Genomic DNA, 17,983 nt, shown 5'->3' with positions numbered 1-17,983 from the left:
TCTAATTTCCTGGTTGTATGGCTGGCTTCCCAGTCAGTTGGCTGTTGTGGTAGTTTGTAGCGCAGTATTTCGTACAAGCCTACCTAGACTCCTGCATGACACATACGTGCCTACCTTAGGGACCTAGCCTAGACAGCTTTCAGGCCGCCAGCAGTATGCCTGCATTAACTTAGAACACAAGTAATATTGTTGATAGCCATTCGGTTGCCCCTTGTTTTCGAAGCAGATGCCACTTCCTCAGGAAGCTGACAGTAGACTGCAGTCTCCAGTCTCTGCTTGGGCGGCCTGTAGACCGAATGGATAGATACGGATATGGACGGGCAAGTTTGTTGATTCGCGACGTCGCCTACCTAATGTTAGGAGATATGGATACCCGCCGCCTACATACATGCTTTACATGCATAACGTACATACATGTGGCATAGCATGGTTACCGGGTACTCACTTATCTGGACCTTGGCAGGCGCTCTTGAGCATGACAGCCATGGCGGGGCTTATTGCCTTGCTGTGGGCACTGAGTCGTGTATAGTTCCCTTCCGCTCTATTACCGAGTACGCACGGTTCTTGTTTAGTGGTTTCTGATAGAATGCGATTGACGGGGGCGCCTGGACCGTCGCTCGAGCCCAGGGAGCTTAGCTGAGGGTGGCCAGCTCACCATCCACATGCTAAATGCTGACTGTGAATCGTGTATCTCCCAGTTGATATTCTACTCGTCTGCTCCTCTATCCGTTGCGACCCATCCCTACCCATCGCGATGTTACGGTGTGAAGGTGGACCCATCGCAGAGGGCCAAGGGTGACCCGGGTGTAAGGGCGGGGCTGGCGGGCACAGTCCTTGGCGCCAAAGCTTGCTGCGGGTACCACGGCCCTATGGGATTCCGCAAGATTGCCATGCTGGGGTTCGTTTTCCAATTGCAAGCCACCCTCTTGTTTCCATCAAGCCATGCAACGCGGACGACGTTGCATTGCAGCACCGACAGCACAGATCCTGTCCTGCTTGGAGCTGCTCCAATCGCTCTCCGGCAGCACCCAATTCATCAGGGATAGTCCTGGCCCATGGACGAAGAAGAATTGAGGAGAACAAGGTCGAGAATTCGCTCTGCCTATGGCATGGATGGCCCGACACGTCCAGCGTGCGCCGCGGCGTGTCGGCACAGCAATTCTGATGGGGTCCCTCGCATGACGCTCATGAGATCAATCCACCCTACGTTTCTAGGCACAGTAAGGTGGCTGCCGGAAGGGGAAGTAGGTGCAGAAAGCTCAATGAGCTCGCAGCTCGACCGGTAGCTCGGCCAGCTTCCAATCCCTGCCTGCTATCCGCATCTGTGCAGCCCTTCCAGAAACACTCTTTGTCCGTCTGGCATACGGTAGGTCTAGCAAGCACCGGCCCATCTCCTGATTTTGCTTCTTAGGTTTCCCCGCAGTCACCGGGATAGACATATGCCCGCCCGGCCTGGATTCTGGAATCTGGATTTCTTGTTTCCCAAGCTGCCACTGTGCAGGCCATTGGCAGATCCAGAATACCCCGCCACATCCCTTCAGGTTCTTGTCGAACTCCTCTCTCTTCTTCTTGAAGTCTTCTACACGTTCCTGCCAAACATATATCGCTAGGACCCCAATTCTTTTGCATCAGGCAAGTGCCTGCGACTGAAACACTGTCACACAGGATTCCCGCCAGGGAACGCAACGGCGATTCCACGACGTACCAGACGTGTCTCTTTGATTCAACGGCCACATCGGAACCGATAACGGTGGTACACACTCCACACTCTGCGTGGGAAACAATCAAGGTATGTCCAACAGGCGCGTCCTGCTACCGACGGAGGCTAGGCATCGAGTCTCGCCTCCAACACGCTATTCCAACCGTCTGTCTGGTGCATGCGCCAGGATGAAGCAGCGGACTGATTTGATCGTCAGATAGCGCAGGGTAGTGCGGATAGCGCAGGTAGCACAAAACCAAGGATTGGATTGAGGCAGTGGTTGTCTCTCGTTCCCGCCGTTCCCGGTTCCCGAAAGCCGGACCCCAGTTCCGGCGTATCCCCAGTTATCCCCCGACTCAGTCATCCAAGCGCTGATTTCCTTCTTTCCGGTCTTGAGAGCGGCTCGCCAAGGCCATCATAACCACGAGTGCCGTCCCAACGCTTCCACCTGACGGCACCAGCACGGGGATTGCAAACACTCACGAAGACGAAAAATGGAGCCGCCGTCTCACTTCTTCAGCGATTGTCTGGACTTCGACGACACGAATTCGTTTCAAAGTCCGGACCAAGACGTCGACGGCGGGAGCATCAGCCTGAATGGCTATCAGCCTTACGGCACCAAGTTTGATATTGGCGGTCCCCCGACGCCTGCCGACGCGGGAGATGGGGAAATCAGAGCGGATGTTTGGGATGGCTTCACTGAGCCAATGGGCGGGACGGTGGGAATGGCGGACCAAAAGCAACTCTTTGTCGACCCTGAACTTTACAGTCCCGAAAGTGAAGACGAAGATACGAAGCCGCAGATCCACGTGGTCCCGATGAACACCTCCCGGCCATCCACTCGGAGAGCCTCGAGCAGCAAATCGTTCTCGCAAAGAACGTCCAAGTCTGGCAGCACGTCCACGGATATCACCCCCCCTGAGCAAGACGAGCCTCCAAGAAAAAGAAAGGCGAGAAAAGTAAAGAAGGAGCCGAGCACGGCCGAGGATGAGGAGAAGAGGATCAAATTCCTGGAGCGCAACCGCATAGCCGCCATGAAGTGCCGCGAAAAGAAGAAGCATTACGTATCCGAGCTGGAGGAGGCGAAAATCAAGGAAGAAACACAGAACGTGCACTTACGGATGGTATACAACGGTTTGCTCACCGAAGTGAGCGGCCTGAAGCATCTTCTCATGACTCATGCAGAGTGCAACGACGAGAACATCGACCAGTGGATCAACAACTCGGCCAGGCGGATCGTTCAGACTCCAAATGAGACGTTCCGTCAGTCGTTCAGTTTCGGTCAGAGCACCCAGGCCACACTTGGACAGACTCCCCAGCCTCCTCTCCCGCCAGGCTCCCCACGCAGCCGCAACGCCAGCATCGCTTCGTCATACCCATCTCTGCAGAGTGTGCCGAGTATGCAGTTTGAGGGCTTCGGGTCGGGGGAGCGGCAGGGGAGCATCGCCTATTCACTCGGTAAGCAAGAAACGCAACTGAACTGGCCATACCGATCGCTCTGCTTACAACTATTTCTTAGGTACTGCCTCATTGTATTCTCCCACCGATGACACATTTCCGTGCCTAGAATCGCCTCAGTTGAAGCGAGAGCCAGGCATCAACTATGATCACATGCCCGACTCAATGTTCAGTCCAGATCCTTCGAGGTTTGGCGGTGGATGATGAGCTAGCATCAACCGGCCAGGGAGAGATTTCTAAGGAGGAAGAGAAGCCATCATCTTCCCTCTGCGTACAGCAAAGGACATCGATATCTTCAGATATCTTATACAGGTGCCTGCGACAGGATTGGCGCAAGAGCATCTTCTTATACCCGGCGCCTTGGGTGATTTATAGCATCCCGACTGAAAGCCACCTCAGTCTATGCGCAACCGGGTTCAAACGCTCTCTCCTTGTTCGGAAATTGTGCGGAACAAAAGAGAACAAAAATAGGGGCCCATGAAATAGAAATATCCAAAAGCCCAGGGGGCAAAAAGGTTTGCTGGTCGAACATGTTACAACATAGCAAATGTTGCCAGTGACGCATTCTGGCACTTCCAAAGGGAAGGGAAATCGGAGTAAGGACGGAGTAGGAGGAATGCAGGGGCTGAGTGGTTTAGATCAGATCTGTTGTCTCAACGATATACGTCATAATGGATGACGGCTTTGGGAGCTGTGAGGGCGGGTTTGTTGATTGATTGAGGTCGATCACAGACGGGTCTGGAACCAACAAGGACCTTGCCAATTGTTGGTTTCGGTCGCTCCCGGTAATCGGTCAGTTATGGAACGCAAGGCTATGGGAAGACAACGGGCGGTTCTGTATCTTGTAAGAGTTAAGAGAGTCCTGTATGAAGTATGTAGTCGGATGCATTGTCTGGGCTGTTCCAATACTGTTGAAGGAAGAGGCTGGGGTTTTAACACATAATCGGCGTTTCTGATACAATGAAGTCGAGGACTTCCTTAATTCGGAAAGGGGCAAGCAGGCCGCGTCTTCAGAGATCTGTTTTGACTTTTCTACACATGTCAACGGTTTCATTAACATTAATCCCTTAGGTACGAAATACGTTGTGGCGTCAGTTGTCAGCCGCTTCCAAGCCGTGCTAGCGTATCTCGTATCACGCGCGGTCAGCTGCTTACACGAGGTCTATGACACTTATGATTCACGAATGGTGTTCTTCCCCAAGAGGGGTAATTTGTTGTCATAGTTTGAATGATTATTTGAGACAAAACCTAGCGAATGTACCAAAAAGAACGAGACCATTGGGCTAATAAGACAAAAATATAACTTTGCGGTTTGTGTGGATCGAACACACGACCTTCAGATTGACTTCCCGAAGTTTTACTTCAGTCTGACGCTCTCCCAACTGAGCTAAACCCGCTTGTTGATGGCAAAATGTTTAAAATTGTACGCTATGGCGGAGGGTGCTGACCTCCACCACTGTCCCAGTTATCCCAGTACTCCAAGTCTGGGTATTGATGATGGTGCTCCCTGAGTATGGCATTTGAAGGAATCTGTTGGATTGTTCAGTGGGGCATAACCCCTTTTTCTGCCAAGGTATGGTAAGCGGGAAGTCGATAACTCTGGTGGGCATACTTTGTCCGCAACAGTTCCGTAGCAGGAGATCTCGTTCGGTTTGTACGGAGAGAACAACTTCAATAGTATCCCGTTCATAGAACGGTGCTTAACGGGTATCCTAGCAGGCGGGTGCCTTCTTTGACTTTGCCCCATTCCGTATTCAGGGGGTGACGAACTTCCGCCCATGAGAGAGCAACGGCCACCTGCCGCGACATTTGTGCTCACTTTCCATGCCGATGAAAACAACCCCTTACACCGGATAGGGAATTGCCTTGCTTCTCCTGAAAACGTCTCATGCCCCACATCCATGGAAGCCCCCGATGCGCATGCAGAGTCGCGGCAGCGGTATTGTACCTCCAGTTGTTGAGCTGCTCATCCAGGGAGCGCTCGCTATAGTATCACACCCACTCCTACAGTATCTCTTCCTCGTCTTCAGCTGGAGGCGGGGCGGTCGGTATTGATACCGGTTGTACAGCTGGGGGTACAGCTTCCGCATCATTGCCATGCGATTCGGTGTCATGACCGGCTTCCTCCATTTGCTCGTCTCCATCATCATCAGCGTAGAATGCCGCCACCATGGCGTCCTCTTCGGCCTTGGTCCTAGCCTTCTTGCTAAGCTTAGGCTTTCCCTCCAGACCCTGCACCTGTTCATTGATCTCTTCCCACGCCTTTTTCCGCGAGCTAATGATCTTGGCCTTTCCCTTGCTCTTCTGCACCTTCACCGCTGTCCGGTCCATGACGGCCTCGGCTCGGTCCAGGCTCTTCTCGTGCCGTCGCCGTGCCTTGGAGCTCATGACTGCTTTTCGGTTCGTCTTTGCCTTTTTGGTCACGCCGCTTGCGTGGTGCGCCGCGAGGACGGCGGGCCGTCGGTCCACGGAGTCTTGGGGTGGGCGGACATTTTTAAGGGACTTGTCCGTATCGATGCCTGGTGAGGTTGCACGCCGAGCTGCACGGGAATGTATTGAAGGGCCTTGCGGATGTATCATATGTCAGCTTCTAGTACGTTCATTGGTTCCTATGAGTCACGCGACACGTACCCTTCTTCCCTTTCGAAATGCTGCCTTTCGCCATCTTCTGTGTGTTGGTGAGACTGTTATCAAGATCTACCGGTTATCGTGGGGTAGCCGGCGTGAATTTCTTATCGGAGATATTTTTGCTTTTCTGGAACCGTTTTTTTGTTTGAAGCCGGGATTCCAAGCAACCTTGAACGCCCCGCTGCGCCTGCAAGGGTCTTGGGATCCCGCTGTGGCCCCTGTTAGCGGGCGGCCAATGGGCAGTGTAACAATGAAGGTGCCAAGCTGTCTGGTCAGTACAGATGGCCTTCGTTTTGTCGTCGTTTTTGAGCAGGACCAACTTAAAATGCCATCTCAACTCGCCTGCTCCAACCGCTTGGGTCGATAACAGTCCTACTTCACTCGCCTCAGCCGAAGCTGCACATCTTGCATCGGTCATGGCATTTTGGGCTAGTTATATCGGGTCATCCACACTGTATGCTCTTTGATCTAATCTCTCCATCGTCCTCGGCCAGGCAACCCAGGTTCTGGGTCTTCCGCCGCCGTTCGCCCCAGAATGAATTCCGACGCGAGACGCATCCTGAGCCAGTTTGATTCTCGCCCGGGATTTGACTTGCATCAGTATCATTCGCCAGTACGGATCCAAGATCGCGACATCAATCCAAGTACGGTTGCCACTCTTGTCCTGGTTACTGTCGCCTTAGTATACCAGTTTGTTCATAAGCAGGGCCGAGCCCCTTCGCTTCCCAAACTCCTCTGGAATGCCCTCGTATCCGTGATACCAGCCCACCTGCTTTATGCCATTGACAGACTGGTCAATCCGCCACTCTTTCCAATCCCCATGCTCGCAACGCAGCCATCGACCCATGCCGCGAAAAGCGACGTCCTGCGGAGGATCTTCCGCGCTGATAGGGCGGGCAGGCTCTTAGGTTCCGTCTCTCAGGCGGGACTCAAAGGTTTCAATAGCCTCTCCAATGCCACCCTTGGGGGTAGGACGGCGGCCGAGCGCCCGCCTGGTCTGGGCAACTACGACAACTCTTGCTTTCAAAACAGCATCCTCCAGGGGCTTGCGTCGCTAAAAACACTATCGGAGTATCTCAGTACACCATCGCTCGCCAGAGGATTCGGTCTACCGCAAGCCCGAACGGCCGACACGCTCCGGAAGCTGGTCGCTGAGCTCAGCGGCTCTGAAAGCAACGGCAAGACACTGTGGACGCCGGGGATTTTGAAGAACATGGACACGTGGCAGCAGCAAGATGCACAGGAGTATTACTCAAAGCTCCTGGACGAGATTGACAGAGAAATTGCGAAGGTTGTGCGCGCTCTCGATACCATGGCCGGGTTCGAACCTGACATTGTACGTGATGACTGCTCCGAAAGTCAACACAGCGGAGACAGTGGCTACCAGAGCGCAGCAAGTCAATCAAAGGCCCCGGCAGAGCTTCGTTTGGCACGAAATCCTCTCGAAGGGCTTATTGCCCAGCGAGTAGCCTGTGTTTCATGCGGACATTGCGAAGGGCTGACAATGATTCCGTTCAATTGCTTGACCCTTAACCTTGGCAACCTTCCGGAGCACAACCTTTACGAGAGGTTGGATTGTTACACAAAGGTTGAATCGATACAAGGAGTGGAATGTTTCAAGTGCACCGTATTGAATATGTACGAGGGGCTTAAATTTCTGGCCGACCGCACTGGCGGCTTTCCCGAACTGAACGACAGACTCCAACGTTTGGAAGAGGCTCTGGAAGAAGAGATGTTTGATGAAGAGACCTTGGTCAAGAAGTGCAATATTCCAAGAAAACAGAGGGTCAGCTCAACCAAGACAAAACAGACCGTCATTGCCCGGGCACCACAGAGCCTAGTATTTCACATGAACCGGTCCGTTTTTGACGAAAGGACCGGCGCCATGTTCAAGAACTCGGCGGCAGTCCGATTCCCAATGTTGTTGGATCTCGGACCGTGGTGCCTTGGGAGCGCTCCTGACCAGACAAGGTCGGCAGAGGAGGGTGAAGTCCCCAAGAAGTACGAGGAGCGCTGGTCGCTGGATCCCCATTCATCCATGGTGGCGGCAAACCGCCTTCCTTCCAGGCTGTCAGGCCCGATTTACGAGTTACGCGCGGTTATTACGCACTACGGACGTCATGAAAACGGCCATTATGTCTGCTACAGGAAGCACTCTGTCCCTCCCACTCAAGCTGTCAAGGAGAAAGTACCCGAGCAGCCGCCCAAGCTCGCGTGCGAGGATGATGCTGACCCTGATGGCGCGAGTACACAGGGAGAGCTGGAGGATGCAAGAGAGCTTACCGTGAGGCCCGGCCTTGACGAAGGACAGCGGTCAGAATGGTGGCGGCTTAGCGATCAGGACGTCACGAAAGTTGACGAGCAGACGGTTCTCGCCCAAGGAGGCGTGTTCATGCTGTTCTACGACCGCGTCGACTCAGAATCCCTCCTTATCATAGATTCGGACGACTCGAGTGACCTGTCACCTGCATCGTCCCAGGAGGACAGCAGGGACTTCAATAGTGCTGAAGGCCTTGTCATGCAGAATCTAGACGCAGCGCAGGATAGGGGAACGAGCATGACTGATTCGGACGTCACGATCAAGCCTGGGAATGTCGGAGATATTCTCTCAGAGGCCTCGGCGGTTCCGCTGCCAGATGACAGCGATGAGGAATAAGGCATCCTTCGGTTTGGCGGTTGGTTGCTTGGTCTGTATGCATAGCGAATGGCGTTGTATTTCATTCTAGGAGATACCATGGACTCCCTTCCTTGGAGTCGGCTTGGGGCGGACATCTAGACAACAGGCAATGGGACACGGTGCTGGTTAGGTGGTTTGAACATGCATGCATACTCTTACACTGCAGTTTAGAATAGTGCGAATAGGCTGCACACAACAGTGATTCAAGATGGCTGAGATTTCTCGCCTGGGATCCGAATATCTTCTGCCTTGATACCTTGATCGATCGTTCACATACCTACCTACCTTACGGACGCCAGGATGTACGAAGTAGCGAGAGAGAGAATAGGTATGCATGTACTTGACCGATCGTAATGACAGGTTGTGGTACCTACAGAAGCGGAACCTTATTGCCGTGTACGAAGTACGTTAGGCATATCTGTAGGACAAGTGGAGTCGTTCTTCACATTTTGGCTTGTGGTCTCCACCTCACATCGTCCGTTCTCCATCAGAACCGGCGGCTAGGATGTAGTTGAAGATTTGAATCAGGGCATCCAGCTTCTGAATACATATTTCGAAGATTCTAAGAGGCGATGTCTGTAGGAGCAGGCAAATCTCCTTCCCCTTTATGCATCTTTTGGTTACACACTTATAGGATGATGCCATTGGTTAGTTCGGTGGGAAACTGCGGCCAAGACCTCCTGCAAGGGCATGGCATGGAATGATGGGATGATGGCCCGGCTTGTCGGCTACTGAATTTATTAGTGTCTCTTCAATGGGCAAACTGCTGGGCCAGGGGGAGTCGTCGCCTGTCAGGCTGTCAGCCCTTCACATCATTGTCAGAATACCAGGGGCCCTAACCTTTTCGGACCCCTAAAGTGCTGCAGTCAGCAGTGCGAACACGAGTCCTAGGCAGTAGTCCCCATTCTTCAGGAGCAAACCCCCATCCCTTCGCCAATCCCCTTGCCATCGCGGACAATCATCGGACGAATGCCCAACCAAGATCTCTCTTACTTACGCTCCTTTTATTCCTGTTAAGCAGTCGTTCTCTTTGCCAGCTGGACGAGTGAGGGGATCACCAATTCGGGAATCGTCGCTCTCCTGGGCGTCGAATAATCAACTCGACGAAACGCGGCGCTCGAGTTCTCGTGACAACCCGAACGTGCTTCTCTAACCCCGCCGACATCGACATGGCAGAAGACGATGTTGAGCGCCAGGTCGAAAAGCCGCGCCCTGCTGAGCGCTCGGTACATGCCGTGTTCTATATCGCGTGAGTTAGAAGAGGCGATAAACTTGTTTGCGCCCGTTGTTGATTTTTGCGTATGCGCAGGGCTTGGATCTTCTTTTCCAACTCCACGATTCTCTTCAACAAGTGGATAATTGATACAAGGGGTTTCAGTGAGTGATCGCGTCGCCTCCTCCGGCTCTGAAGTATACTGACCCCATATTGCAGGATACCGTATGTTACTGTAGCCCGACAACGCCGTTTCCCTCGCTCACTAACCCGTCCGCCGACAGCCGTAATCCTAACATGCTGGCACCTCATCTTCGCCACGATCGCGACCCAGGTACTTGCACGGACGACGAGACTCCTAGACGGGCGCAAAAATGTCAAAATGACGGGACGGACTTACCTGCGCGCCATCGTACCCATCGGCCTTGTCTACAGCGCATCGCTCGTCTGCAGCAACATGGTATACCTGTACCTGAGCGTGGCCTTTATTCAGATGCTCAAGGCCGCCTCGCCCGTGGCCGTATTACTGACGGCGTGGGCCTGGCGCGTCGAGAAACCCTCACTGAACAAGTTCCTCAACATCCTGCTCATCGTTTTCGGCGTGGGGCTCGCCAGCTTCGGCGAGATTGACTTTAGCTGGGCCGGTTTCTTCTTCCAGGCGGGTGGCATTGTCTTTGAGGCCATGCGCCTCATCATGATCCAAGTGCTCCTGTCCGGCGACGACCAGAAGATGGATCCGCTCGTCAGCCTGTACTACTATGCTCCGGTCTGCGCCTTGATGAACGTTATTATCGCTATCGGTTCCGAGGCGAATAAGTTTGACGCCGCCGACCTGGCCAAAGCAGGGTATGGCTTCCTGCTTCTCAATGCCATAGTAGCCTTTCTGCTCAACGTGAGCAGCGTTTTCCTGGTAAGCATTCCCCTTTCCCCCTTCTTCTCTGTCCAGACGTATCAGATTTCTAAACCATTGGCCAGATCGGGAAAACCTCCGGCCTCGTCATGACCCTCACCGGCATCCTCAAGCAGGTTCTCCTCGTCATGGTCTCGGTCATGATCTCGCACACGCACATTGCCATGCTTCAGTTCGTCGGCTACTCGATCGCCCTGGCCGGGTTGGTGTATTACTCGCTCGGTTGGGACCAGATTGTCACCCTCTCCTCGAGCGCATGGATCTACGCGAGGGGTGTCTATGAATCCGTCAGCACCAACCCCAACGCCGCCCAGGCAGACGGGGACGCCGGCCGCCTGCCTGTTGCTGTGCGTAGGGGCCTTATCATTGGCGGTGCGACCATCGTTGTGTTGGTCCTCTTCGGTGGTTTCTTTTTCAGTGGTGGTCTAGACGCGTTCGCCACCGAGAGTGCGATGGACGGCTTAGGCACGGTGTCGTGACAGACTTTGCTAAAGGTTTAATGAATGACGGTTGGATGAGATGTGGGGTGTAAGATGGTTGGGTATATATATATTTCACTTTATCGTCGGGATCTGTCGATTTCATCAGCAGGCAAATGCAGCATGGTCAACCAAATAGAAGGGGCTGCTGGTGGACCAATCGGTCGGAGATATTTCGTGGACGACATGTCATAATCGTCGAGATTCTCCTGCGGAATGGGGATCCGGTGTTCACAATAAGGGCTCTACCAGGGAACGGTGACATACCGTATAATCTCGAGAAATCCGGAAGCCGCTACTGCGTGGGCTAATCCAGGCCACCAATCCAAGTCAACCCAGCTTGCAGAGTGTTCAAACCTTACAGTTAGGATGCCATGGAAGACTGAGCCACAGCCGAATTGTTAGCATAACTATCCTACATGCCATCTTCGTATGAAATTTGCAATCTTCTCCCTGTCAACCCACCAGACATAGAACTGTCCTTCGATTGCAAAACGACGATGCATTTGTAAGTGGAAGATCATGGGCAACACTACGTTGTGGCTTCAAGTGGCTAGAATAAGGTTGAAGAAGATGGGTCGAAGTGGTTGAAGGTACGTCGCATGGCTTAGCCGACGCAGTAGCGGCTTCCGGATTTCTCGAGATTATACGGTACTCAGGCACGATAGACAAGGATTTTGGCAGGCCGACCTGCTGATTTCATATTCGGGTTTTTTCTGGTTAATATTCCAGGCAGTGAACCCCGAATCTACCGGTGATCATTTCCTGTCGACCATGCTGAACATGCAGGGCCAAAACTAGTTTAGGTGCTAGCGGGTATCAGTCCCAAACTTCCTTATTAAACTCTAATGCGATGTGTGATGCAGCCCCTCGAGCCCATTTGGCTCCAGGGCAGCCTTAATTCCTGTTGACGCAACACCACATGTCATAACTATGTATGTGGGAAAGGGGATCGTCGACGATATAACCTTCCAACCTAGCGTTGAGCCTAGCCGCGGCGTCTGCTGCCTCTTAGATCGTCATTGCCACGCTGATTAAGGATCTAATCCCGATCCCTATCCCGATCACGGTCTCTGCCCCTATCCCGGTCCCGGTCCCGGTCCCTGTCTCTGTCACGCACAGAGGACAGGCTCCTATCGTGCCGATTCCGGCGATAGTGGTTGTCGCGATCCCTGTCTCTGTCTCTGTCTCGGTCCCGGTCCCGATCCCGATCCCGATCCCGGTCCCTGTCCCTATCCCTATCGCGGTCTCGATCGCGCTCTCTGTCACGCTTCCTACTGTGGCTTCTGGACCGGCTACGCCGCCTCTCTCGGCGGTCGTCTCTACTAGTCCTGTCCCGAATGCGAGAGCGGGAGCGATTGCGGGAACGGTCGCGCTCATGCCTGTCGCGATCCCTCGGCCTGTCTCGATCGCCGTCGTACCGATCGCCGCCGCGATAGTCCACGTTGCGGGCCCGGTCTTGGTCTAGGTCGCGATCTCGGTCTCGATCAACATGGGGCAGGTAGCGATCCGCTTCCTCCGGCTCGCGGCGGCGCTTGAGGTCCGGCGACCTGTCGTCGCCTGCTCGGCGGTCGTCAATACCTGGGACTGGCATGCCCTTTTCGCGGGCCTCTTTCTGGGCAGCAAGGTAGGCCTTAGCTTCTTGCTCGCGCTTCTTGACTTCAGCCTGCTTCCAGGCCTCCTTCTCAGACTGGCTCAGCCGGGAAGGAGGCCGGGCTGAGCTTGGAGGTGAGCGGGAACGGCTCCGACGACTATGGTCCCTATCCCTGTCACCTTTGTCTCTTTCCCGATCGCGACTTCGATCTCGGCGATCAGCACGCGGGCGGGAGCGACTGCGGTCCCGTTTGTCGCGATGATCGCCATCCTTGGAGCGCGAGCGGCTCCTGTCTCGGCGACCGTATCGTAACCGCGATCGAGAGCGGTCCCGCCGCTGGGTTCTAAGTTGCGGCGAGCGACTCCGGCGACGAGAGCGGCTTCGCTCCCTCTCAGCCTTGGGACGGGAACGGCTCCGTTCTTGTCGGTCCGTTCTATTACGGGAGTGACTGCGGCCTCTGTGTTCGTCCTTTCGGTCGTCTTTGCGCTCTCCTCGTCGGTCGCCACGAGAATCATCGCGGCGGTCATGACGGCGGTCGTCTCGGCGATCGGACCTCAATCGGGAGCGGCTTCTATCCCTGCGGTCATCTCTCCTATCTCGCAATCTGGACCGGCTCCTTCTGCGGGACCGGCTCCGTTCGTATCGAGGCCGTGGGGAACGTGAGCGGATATCCCGACGCTTGCGATCGTCGTCTCTAGACCTGCTCCTATCCCTTCCACGATGGGCCCGGGACAAGCGCGAAGGGCTTCGACTCTTTTGCCGTTCAGTCTTCGGCTCGGGATCCTTAGGAGCGGTAGGAATCTTCTCTTCTTTGGAATCTTTGTTGGTTTCAACCGGCTTCTTGTGCTCAGAAACTTTTGGTGAGCCCCTGCGTATCGGATCGATTGCGGATGCGGGCTTGGCCTTCCGCGGTGGTGGCACCAAAGCTTCATCGACTTCCAATTCAGGTTCCTTCGTGGCAACACGCTTGCTCTCCCGTAGCAGATCAGCCAGTGCTTCTTGCTCGAGACGCTCGTGGTCTTCCTTAGTAAGCTCTTTTTTCACTTCCTCCGCAATTTTCAATTCCTCCGCGCGTCCTTCAGTCGCAGCAGCCTTCGACTTGCCATCACGGCTGTCACGACGATCTTGGACCCGTTCCATATCCCGGTCCCTCTCCCGGCCGATATCTCTGTCCCGGCCTCTAGACCGATCCCTGGGACTACCTCGGTAGCTGTCGTAACCACGTTCACGGAATCGATCGCGGTGGTGGTCTCGATCGCGATCGCGCTCCCGTTCTCGCTCTCGCTCCCGGTCCCGATCTCTATCACGGCTTCTGTCCCTGTCCCTGTCCCTCTCCTTCTCGCGCTCCCGGTCTCGCTCCTTGTCACGTTCCTTCTCCTGCTCCCTTTCCTTTTCTCGCCGCTCCCGACGTTCTTTTTCTCTCCGCTCAAATTCCTCTCGCTCTTTCTTTCTACGTTCTTCGCGGGCGGCTCGCTCCGCCTCGCGCCTTTTCATCTCCTCCCTCTCCTTGATTTCCCGCTCGAGTTGTCGTTTCTTCTCCTCAACAGCTTTGAGCTCGGCACGGACACGCTCTCGCTCGGCACGGCGGGCTGCCGTGTCAGCGGCGTACTGCTCGTCGGTCTTGGCACCACGCATTCGCTCTTCCTCGGCTGCTTGCTCGCCAATCTCAGCGCGTCGAAGTTCTCGAATATGGGCCTCGATAGCAGCGCTGTCAATCAGTGCGCTGATAACCTCCTCCGCTTTCTGGTAAACGCCGCCGCGGTCTAGGGCGCCATCAATAAGGGCGGCCGCTTTCCCGCGTTCGAGAGTTAGAAGCTGTGTCGGGTTACGCTCAACTTCTTGCTCGGCAACTTCGAGAATTGCCTTTGTTACTTGAGCTTCGTAATCCTGGGTTTCGAGTGTCAGTGGTAATGCAAGAATGTGATTGTAGAAGAAAAAAAATAAAGATGGCATACGCTAGCCTCGAATTTCTCCCACACCTGCTTGCGGATTGCGTCGTAGCCACCCTTCTTTTTGAAGCTGTGTGCAAGGTTTTCGATTGCGGTACGTGTCGCCGAGGGAAGAGGAAGGTCGGATGCCTTGAACTTTCGAGTGACAGGCGCAGTGGGATTTGAGGGACCTCGTGCATCGGCGGCCATGGTGACTGGTGGACTTGTCGCAGCCGCAGCGGCAGCCGTGGCTGGAGTCGTAGACTCGACTGCCGCAGACATTGTTGCGGCTGGAGAGGGTGTTGGGGGCCGTCGAGCGATTTGTGTGCTGGCAAACACCGGCAGCTTTTACATGTGTTCTTCCCAGTCCCTATTACAAAGAGCGCCGACAAGCAAATAGGCACGGCGCAGATATCCGATTCAAGCCATTTCCACTTTGCTGATTTGCAACCAAGGCAGAACAAGCCGTTCGTTCACTAAGTGCGACGTGGAGGAGAAAGTTGATATTCGTTCTGAGTGAGCACCAGGTCGTTCAGGGTCGAAAGAGATCAAAGCCACGTGGAAAGCTGTCGCGGTTGAGAGCCAGTGGAAGATGCTGGTGGGGTGCGCGAAGATCCGGACCTGACAATGACATGGGTGCAGGGGTGGTGCAATGATCGTCAGTGTAACGTAAAGAACTGAATTGAATTGTCTAAGCCACACTTATCCTGCCGACGCCACAATTTACTGAGCACGGACAGGGCAGTCAGTGTAGATGTGGCTTGCCAATTCACTGCCCATCGCAGAACATCGCAACATCAAACGACGAAGTTGGGAGGAGTCAGTAGCTCGCCAGGGCTCACATTCGATTCAATCGGATCACAGCCTTGAACACTTGTCTTTCAAGGTGCAATCTAAAGCTTGAAATCCTCTCCTTAACCCCCACGTCCATCAGCCCGAACGAACGAGCGACAAAAATGGTGTCTCGGATCCTCTTCTGGACCGGCTTCGGTGCGTTACCACTCGTCTTTCCAGCCTGGAAAAAGCCAGTCATCGCCAAGCAGAGCATTCTTCTAACAATGTCCAGGCCTGGTGACGCGTCTCTGGCAGCTCGGCATTGAGATGCGACCCTTCTTCAACAGGCAGTCCCTCTGGGCATACCCCGTCTTCGGTGCGGTTGGCGCGAGCTTCGGGTACTGGCTGGAGGGCGTGGATCAGAGGCAGACGGCAATGCTCCAGGAGCGAAAGGAGGCCATCCTAGAGAAGAGAGCACGGAGGGCACAGCGGGAAGCCGCTGCGGCCGCGTCAGCGAACGGCACGGCCATCCAGGCATGAACCGAGCACAATGGCGGAAATTACTACAGCGCATGACCCCAAGATGGTGCAGGATCAGAAGAAGACACGGGGGGCGTCTTGCAAGTCCCGTGAGATGAGATGCGGACCGCGAACTAGATTCCAATGTGCAAATTCATTTTGCCTCCTGCTAGGCGGAGTCCTCAGCCGGCAGATAGCCATACGCCAAAAATAAACCAACATTACCAAGGTATCGCACCTCCTTCGACCTGTACTAGCTAGGTATTATTCCCTTTAACGGCCTAAAAACACCGGTTCTGCGATCGCTGGGGGTGATCCCACTCAGGCGATGAGAGGGTCTTCCTGTTTCCTTAGCAGCGCCAGGATGGCTTGGGCGGGTGAGTTCCCGCCGCCGCTCTCAAACTCGGTGATGACGCCCGTGATATACTTATCATGGGTGTTATCGAACAGCAACCGAAAATTGTCGGCCGTGTTCCTCTCAGGATCGATTTCATTGTATGTCAGCGCATCCACTGACACGCGCTCCCGGTCGAAATTGATGGTTTCACAGAGCACAATCACCTTGGTGCCCGCATTCATGGCCGCCATGGCCACGTCGGCCGTTCCAGAAGGTGCATTGAGCGAACCATTGGCAAAGATGGCCTCCCCCCCAAGAAAGACGTTCGACGCCGCCGCCACCTTGGGTCGTAGACCACCAAGGTTGGGAGAATAAAGCACCTCAATGCCCACTTGCCGGAGCCTCTTGGCGAGCTCTTGGCCGCCACGCTCATAAGGATCGTCAATGATGGTGACACCAAACGTCTTGCCGCTTTTCTTCGCTCGGATGAGTGTTTTCTCGACTAGCCGGTGCCAACCGTATGTGAGAATGGTATCGCCCTCGTTGATTGACTGAGCTGCATTCCGCGCAATGACAAACTCGGCCAAAGCGATCCGCTCGTGAAGCAAGTAGTCGATCCATTCAAGAAGTTCCTCCTTTGCTTCATCCTCAGGAGTGTTGATGTCAAATTTGTTGACCTTGGCCTTGAGCAGTCGAATGGCGTTACCCATGGCGAAGCACATTGGCCTGCACTCGGTGAGGTACTCGATCTGGGGATTCAGGACGTGAGGGACAAAGTGCCGAGATAACGAGTTCCCCTTGGGCGTCTCGTACGATTCAATCACCTAGAGCCCTGTTAGAGAAGTAGTCCGACGCTTCAAAGTCCAATAGCAGTCACGAACCTTCCGGAACGCCAGCATGGTAGCCTGAAGCCGGGAGATACTATCCTTCAGACCGAAGGTAGCCATCTGCTGGCCGACTGCAAGCACAGCAGGGTGTACGTCCTTATGCGCCTGGGAGGTTTGGATCCGCTTGGCCATGGGCACATGGCTGAAGCATTCGGGGATTCCACTCCTAGCATCCTTTTCAACCGCCGGCATGGACGGCCGGCGCCCGCTCACTGATGACTGATGTGCTTGCACCTGCCCACCTTTCCCTGGCCCCGGCTGTCCATCTTGTTTTCCCTTGCCCTTATTCCCCTTTGCGTCCGCACCCGTGCCACCCGCTTGTGCTGTCGGCAGGGCTGACGCAGCGGCTGCTCTGGCTTCTTTTACTTGTGCCCGCCTTGCCGCTTTCTCAGCCTTTGCCTTGGCTTTCAACTGCGCAGGAGTGAGCTTCTCTTGACTGGTGGCGACGGCGGGAGTGTTGCTTGGGGCTGGTGCGCTCTTGGTCCCGTCCTGCAATGCTGGGGCTCCTAGCGGAGCCCCATTGCTCTCAGTAGCCATGGACCCTCAAGGTCGATATCAGCCCCCAAGATGGTCGAGTTTGAACTTGAGTGGGGTTGATGTGGTGAAATTTCACCAGTGGGAAGGGCTGGGTAAGCGCAGCAGATGTTTATCGCCAATGATTTAGCAGATCCTTGCTGTATATTATTGGATTCGGAATTCGGTCGGAAATCAGGATGAAGCCGAATAATCGGTATTGAGCGATCCGCTGTTAGGCTGTGAGTTTTGTCGTGAATTGAGTCACAAGCAAGAAAGAATCATCCCACATACCTCGACACCCCGCGCCCCGCATTTATGTGGAGAGCTCCAATCAGAAATCAGAACCCCTGTCATTGTTCTCGAA

The 17,983-nt window shown here is 54.5% G+C and overlaps 7 protein-coding genes and 1 non-coding gene across 8 annotated transcripts; 4 read left to right on the top strand and 4 right to left on the bottom strand.

The window, feature by feature from the left end:
* Positions 1 to 2,193: 2,193 nt before the first annotated feature.
* Positions 2,194 to 3,361, top strand: N656DRAFT_769995 (uncharacterized protein; the record flags this gene model as incomplete). The annotated part of the gene is made up of 2 exons (XM_064813740.1): positions 2,194 to 3,157; positions 3,219 to 3,361. 2 exons carry the CDS (start codon positions 2,194 to 2,196, stop codon positions 3,359 to 3,361), a joined length of 1,107 nt encoding a protein of 368 aa, XP_064668260.1.
* A 1,102-nt stretch (positions 3,362 to 4,463) lies between these two features.
* N656DRAFT_t105 lies at positions 4,464 to 4,554 on the bottom strand. Its single transcript has one exon. It is a non-coding gene; the product is annotated as a tRNA-Phe (tRNA).
* Positions 4,555 to 5,161: 607 nt separating this feature from the next.
* On the bottom strand, positions 5,162 to 5,822 carry N656DRAFT_799817 (uncharacterized protein; the record flags this gene model as incomplete). The annotated part of the gene is made up of 2 exons (XM_064817925.1): positions 5,162 to 5,721; positions 5,789 to 5,822. 2 exons carry the CDS (start codon positions 5,820 to 5,822, stop codon positions 5,162 to 5,164), a joined length of 594 nt encoding a protein of 197 aa, XP_064668259.1.
* A 45-nt stretch (positions 5,823 to 5,867) lies between these two features.
* On the top strand, positions 5,868 to 8,677 carry N656DRAFT_781466 (cysteine proteinase). The gene has a single exon (XM_064815588.1). The coding sequence runs from the start codon at positions 6,321 to 6,323 to the stop codon at positions 8,439 to 8,441; it is 2,121 nt and encodes a 706-aa protein (XP_064668258.1). The 5' UTR covers positions 5,868 to 6,320; the 3' UTR covers positions 8,442 to 8,677.
* A 954-nt stretch (positions 8,678 to 9,631) lies between these two features.
* On the top strand, positions 9,632 to 11,064 carry N656DRAFT_799815 (TPT-domain-containing protein; the record flags this gene model as incomplete). The annotated part of the gene is made up of 5 exons (XM_064817924.1): positions 9,632 to 9,711; positions 9,772 to 9,839; positions 9,895 to 9,900; positions 9,960 to 10,585; positions 10,651 to 11,064. The coding sequence occupies 5 exons, from the start codon at positions 9,632 to 9,634 to the stop codon at positions 11,062 to 11,064; spliced, it is 1,194 nt and encodes a 397-aa protein (XP_064668257.1).
* Positions 11,065 to 13,250: 2,186 nt separating this feature from the next.
* N656DRAFT_799813 (uncharacterized protein) lies at positions 13,251 to 14,868 on the bottom strand (the record flags this gene model as incomplete). Its single annotated transcript, XM_064817923.1, has 3 exons — positions 13,251 to 13,336; positions 13,411 to 14,545; positions 14,614 to 14,868. 3 exons carry the CDS (start codon positions 14,866 to 14,868, stop codon positions 13,251 to 13,253), a joined length of 1,476 nt encoding a protein of 491 aa, XP_064668256.1.
* Positions 14,869 to 15,526: 658 nt separating this feature from the next.
* Positions 15,527 to 16,209, top strand: N656DRAFT_781464 (uncharacterized protein). The gene is made up of 2 exons (XM_064815587.1): positions 15,527 to 15,576; positions 15,653 to 16,209. Exons 1-2 carry the CDS (start codon positions 15,543 to 15,545, stop codon positions 15,898 to 15,900), a joined length of 282 nt encoding a protein of 93 aa, XP_064668255.1. The 5' UTR covers positions 15,527 to 15,542; the 3' UTR covers positions 15,901 to 16,209.
* On the bottom strand, positions 16,201 to 17,640 carry N656DRAFT_713391 (nagb/rpia/CoA transferase-like protein; the record flags this gene model as incomplete). The annotated part of the gene is made up of 2 exons (XM_064811892.1): positions 16,201 to 17,040; positions 17,098 to 17,640. The coding sequence occupies 2 exons, from the start codon at positions 17,638 to 17,640 to the stop codon at positions 16,201 to 16,203; spliced, it is 1,383 nt and encodes a 460-aa protein (XP_064668254.1).
* Between the last annotated feature and the right edge of the window lie 343 nt (positions 17,641 to 17,983).

This window comes from Canariomyces notabilis (genome assembly GCF_033297395.1).
Source record: "Canariomyces notabilis strain CBS 508.74 unplaced genomic scaffold N656scaffold_18, whole genome shotgun sequence".
NCBI classification, from domain to species: Eukaryota; Fungi; Ascomycota; class Sordariomycetes; order Sordariales; family Chaetomiaceae; genus Canariomyces; species Canariomyces notabilis.
This window is presented reverse-complemented; position numbering and strand designations above follow the sequence as displayed.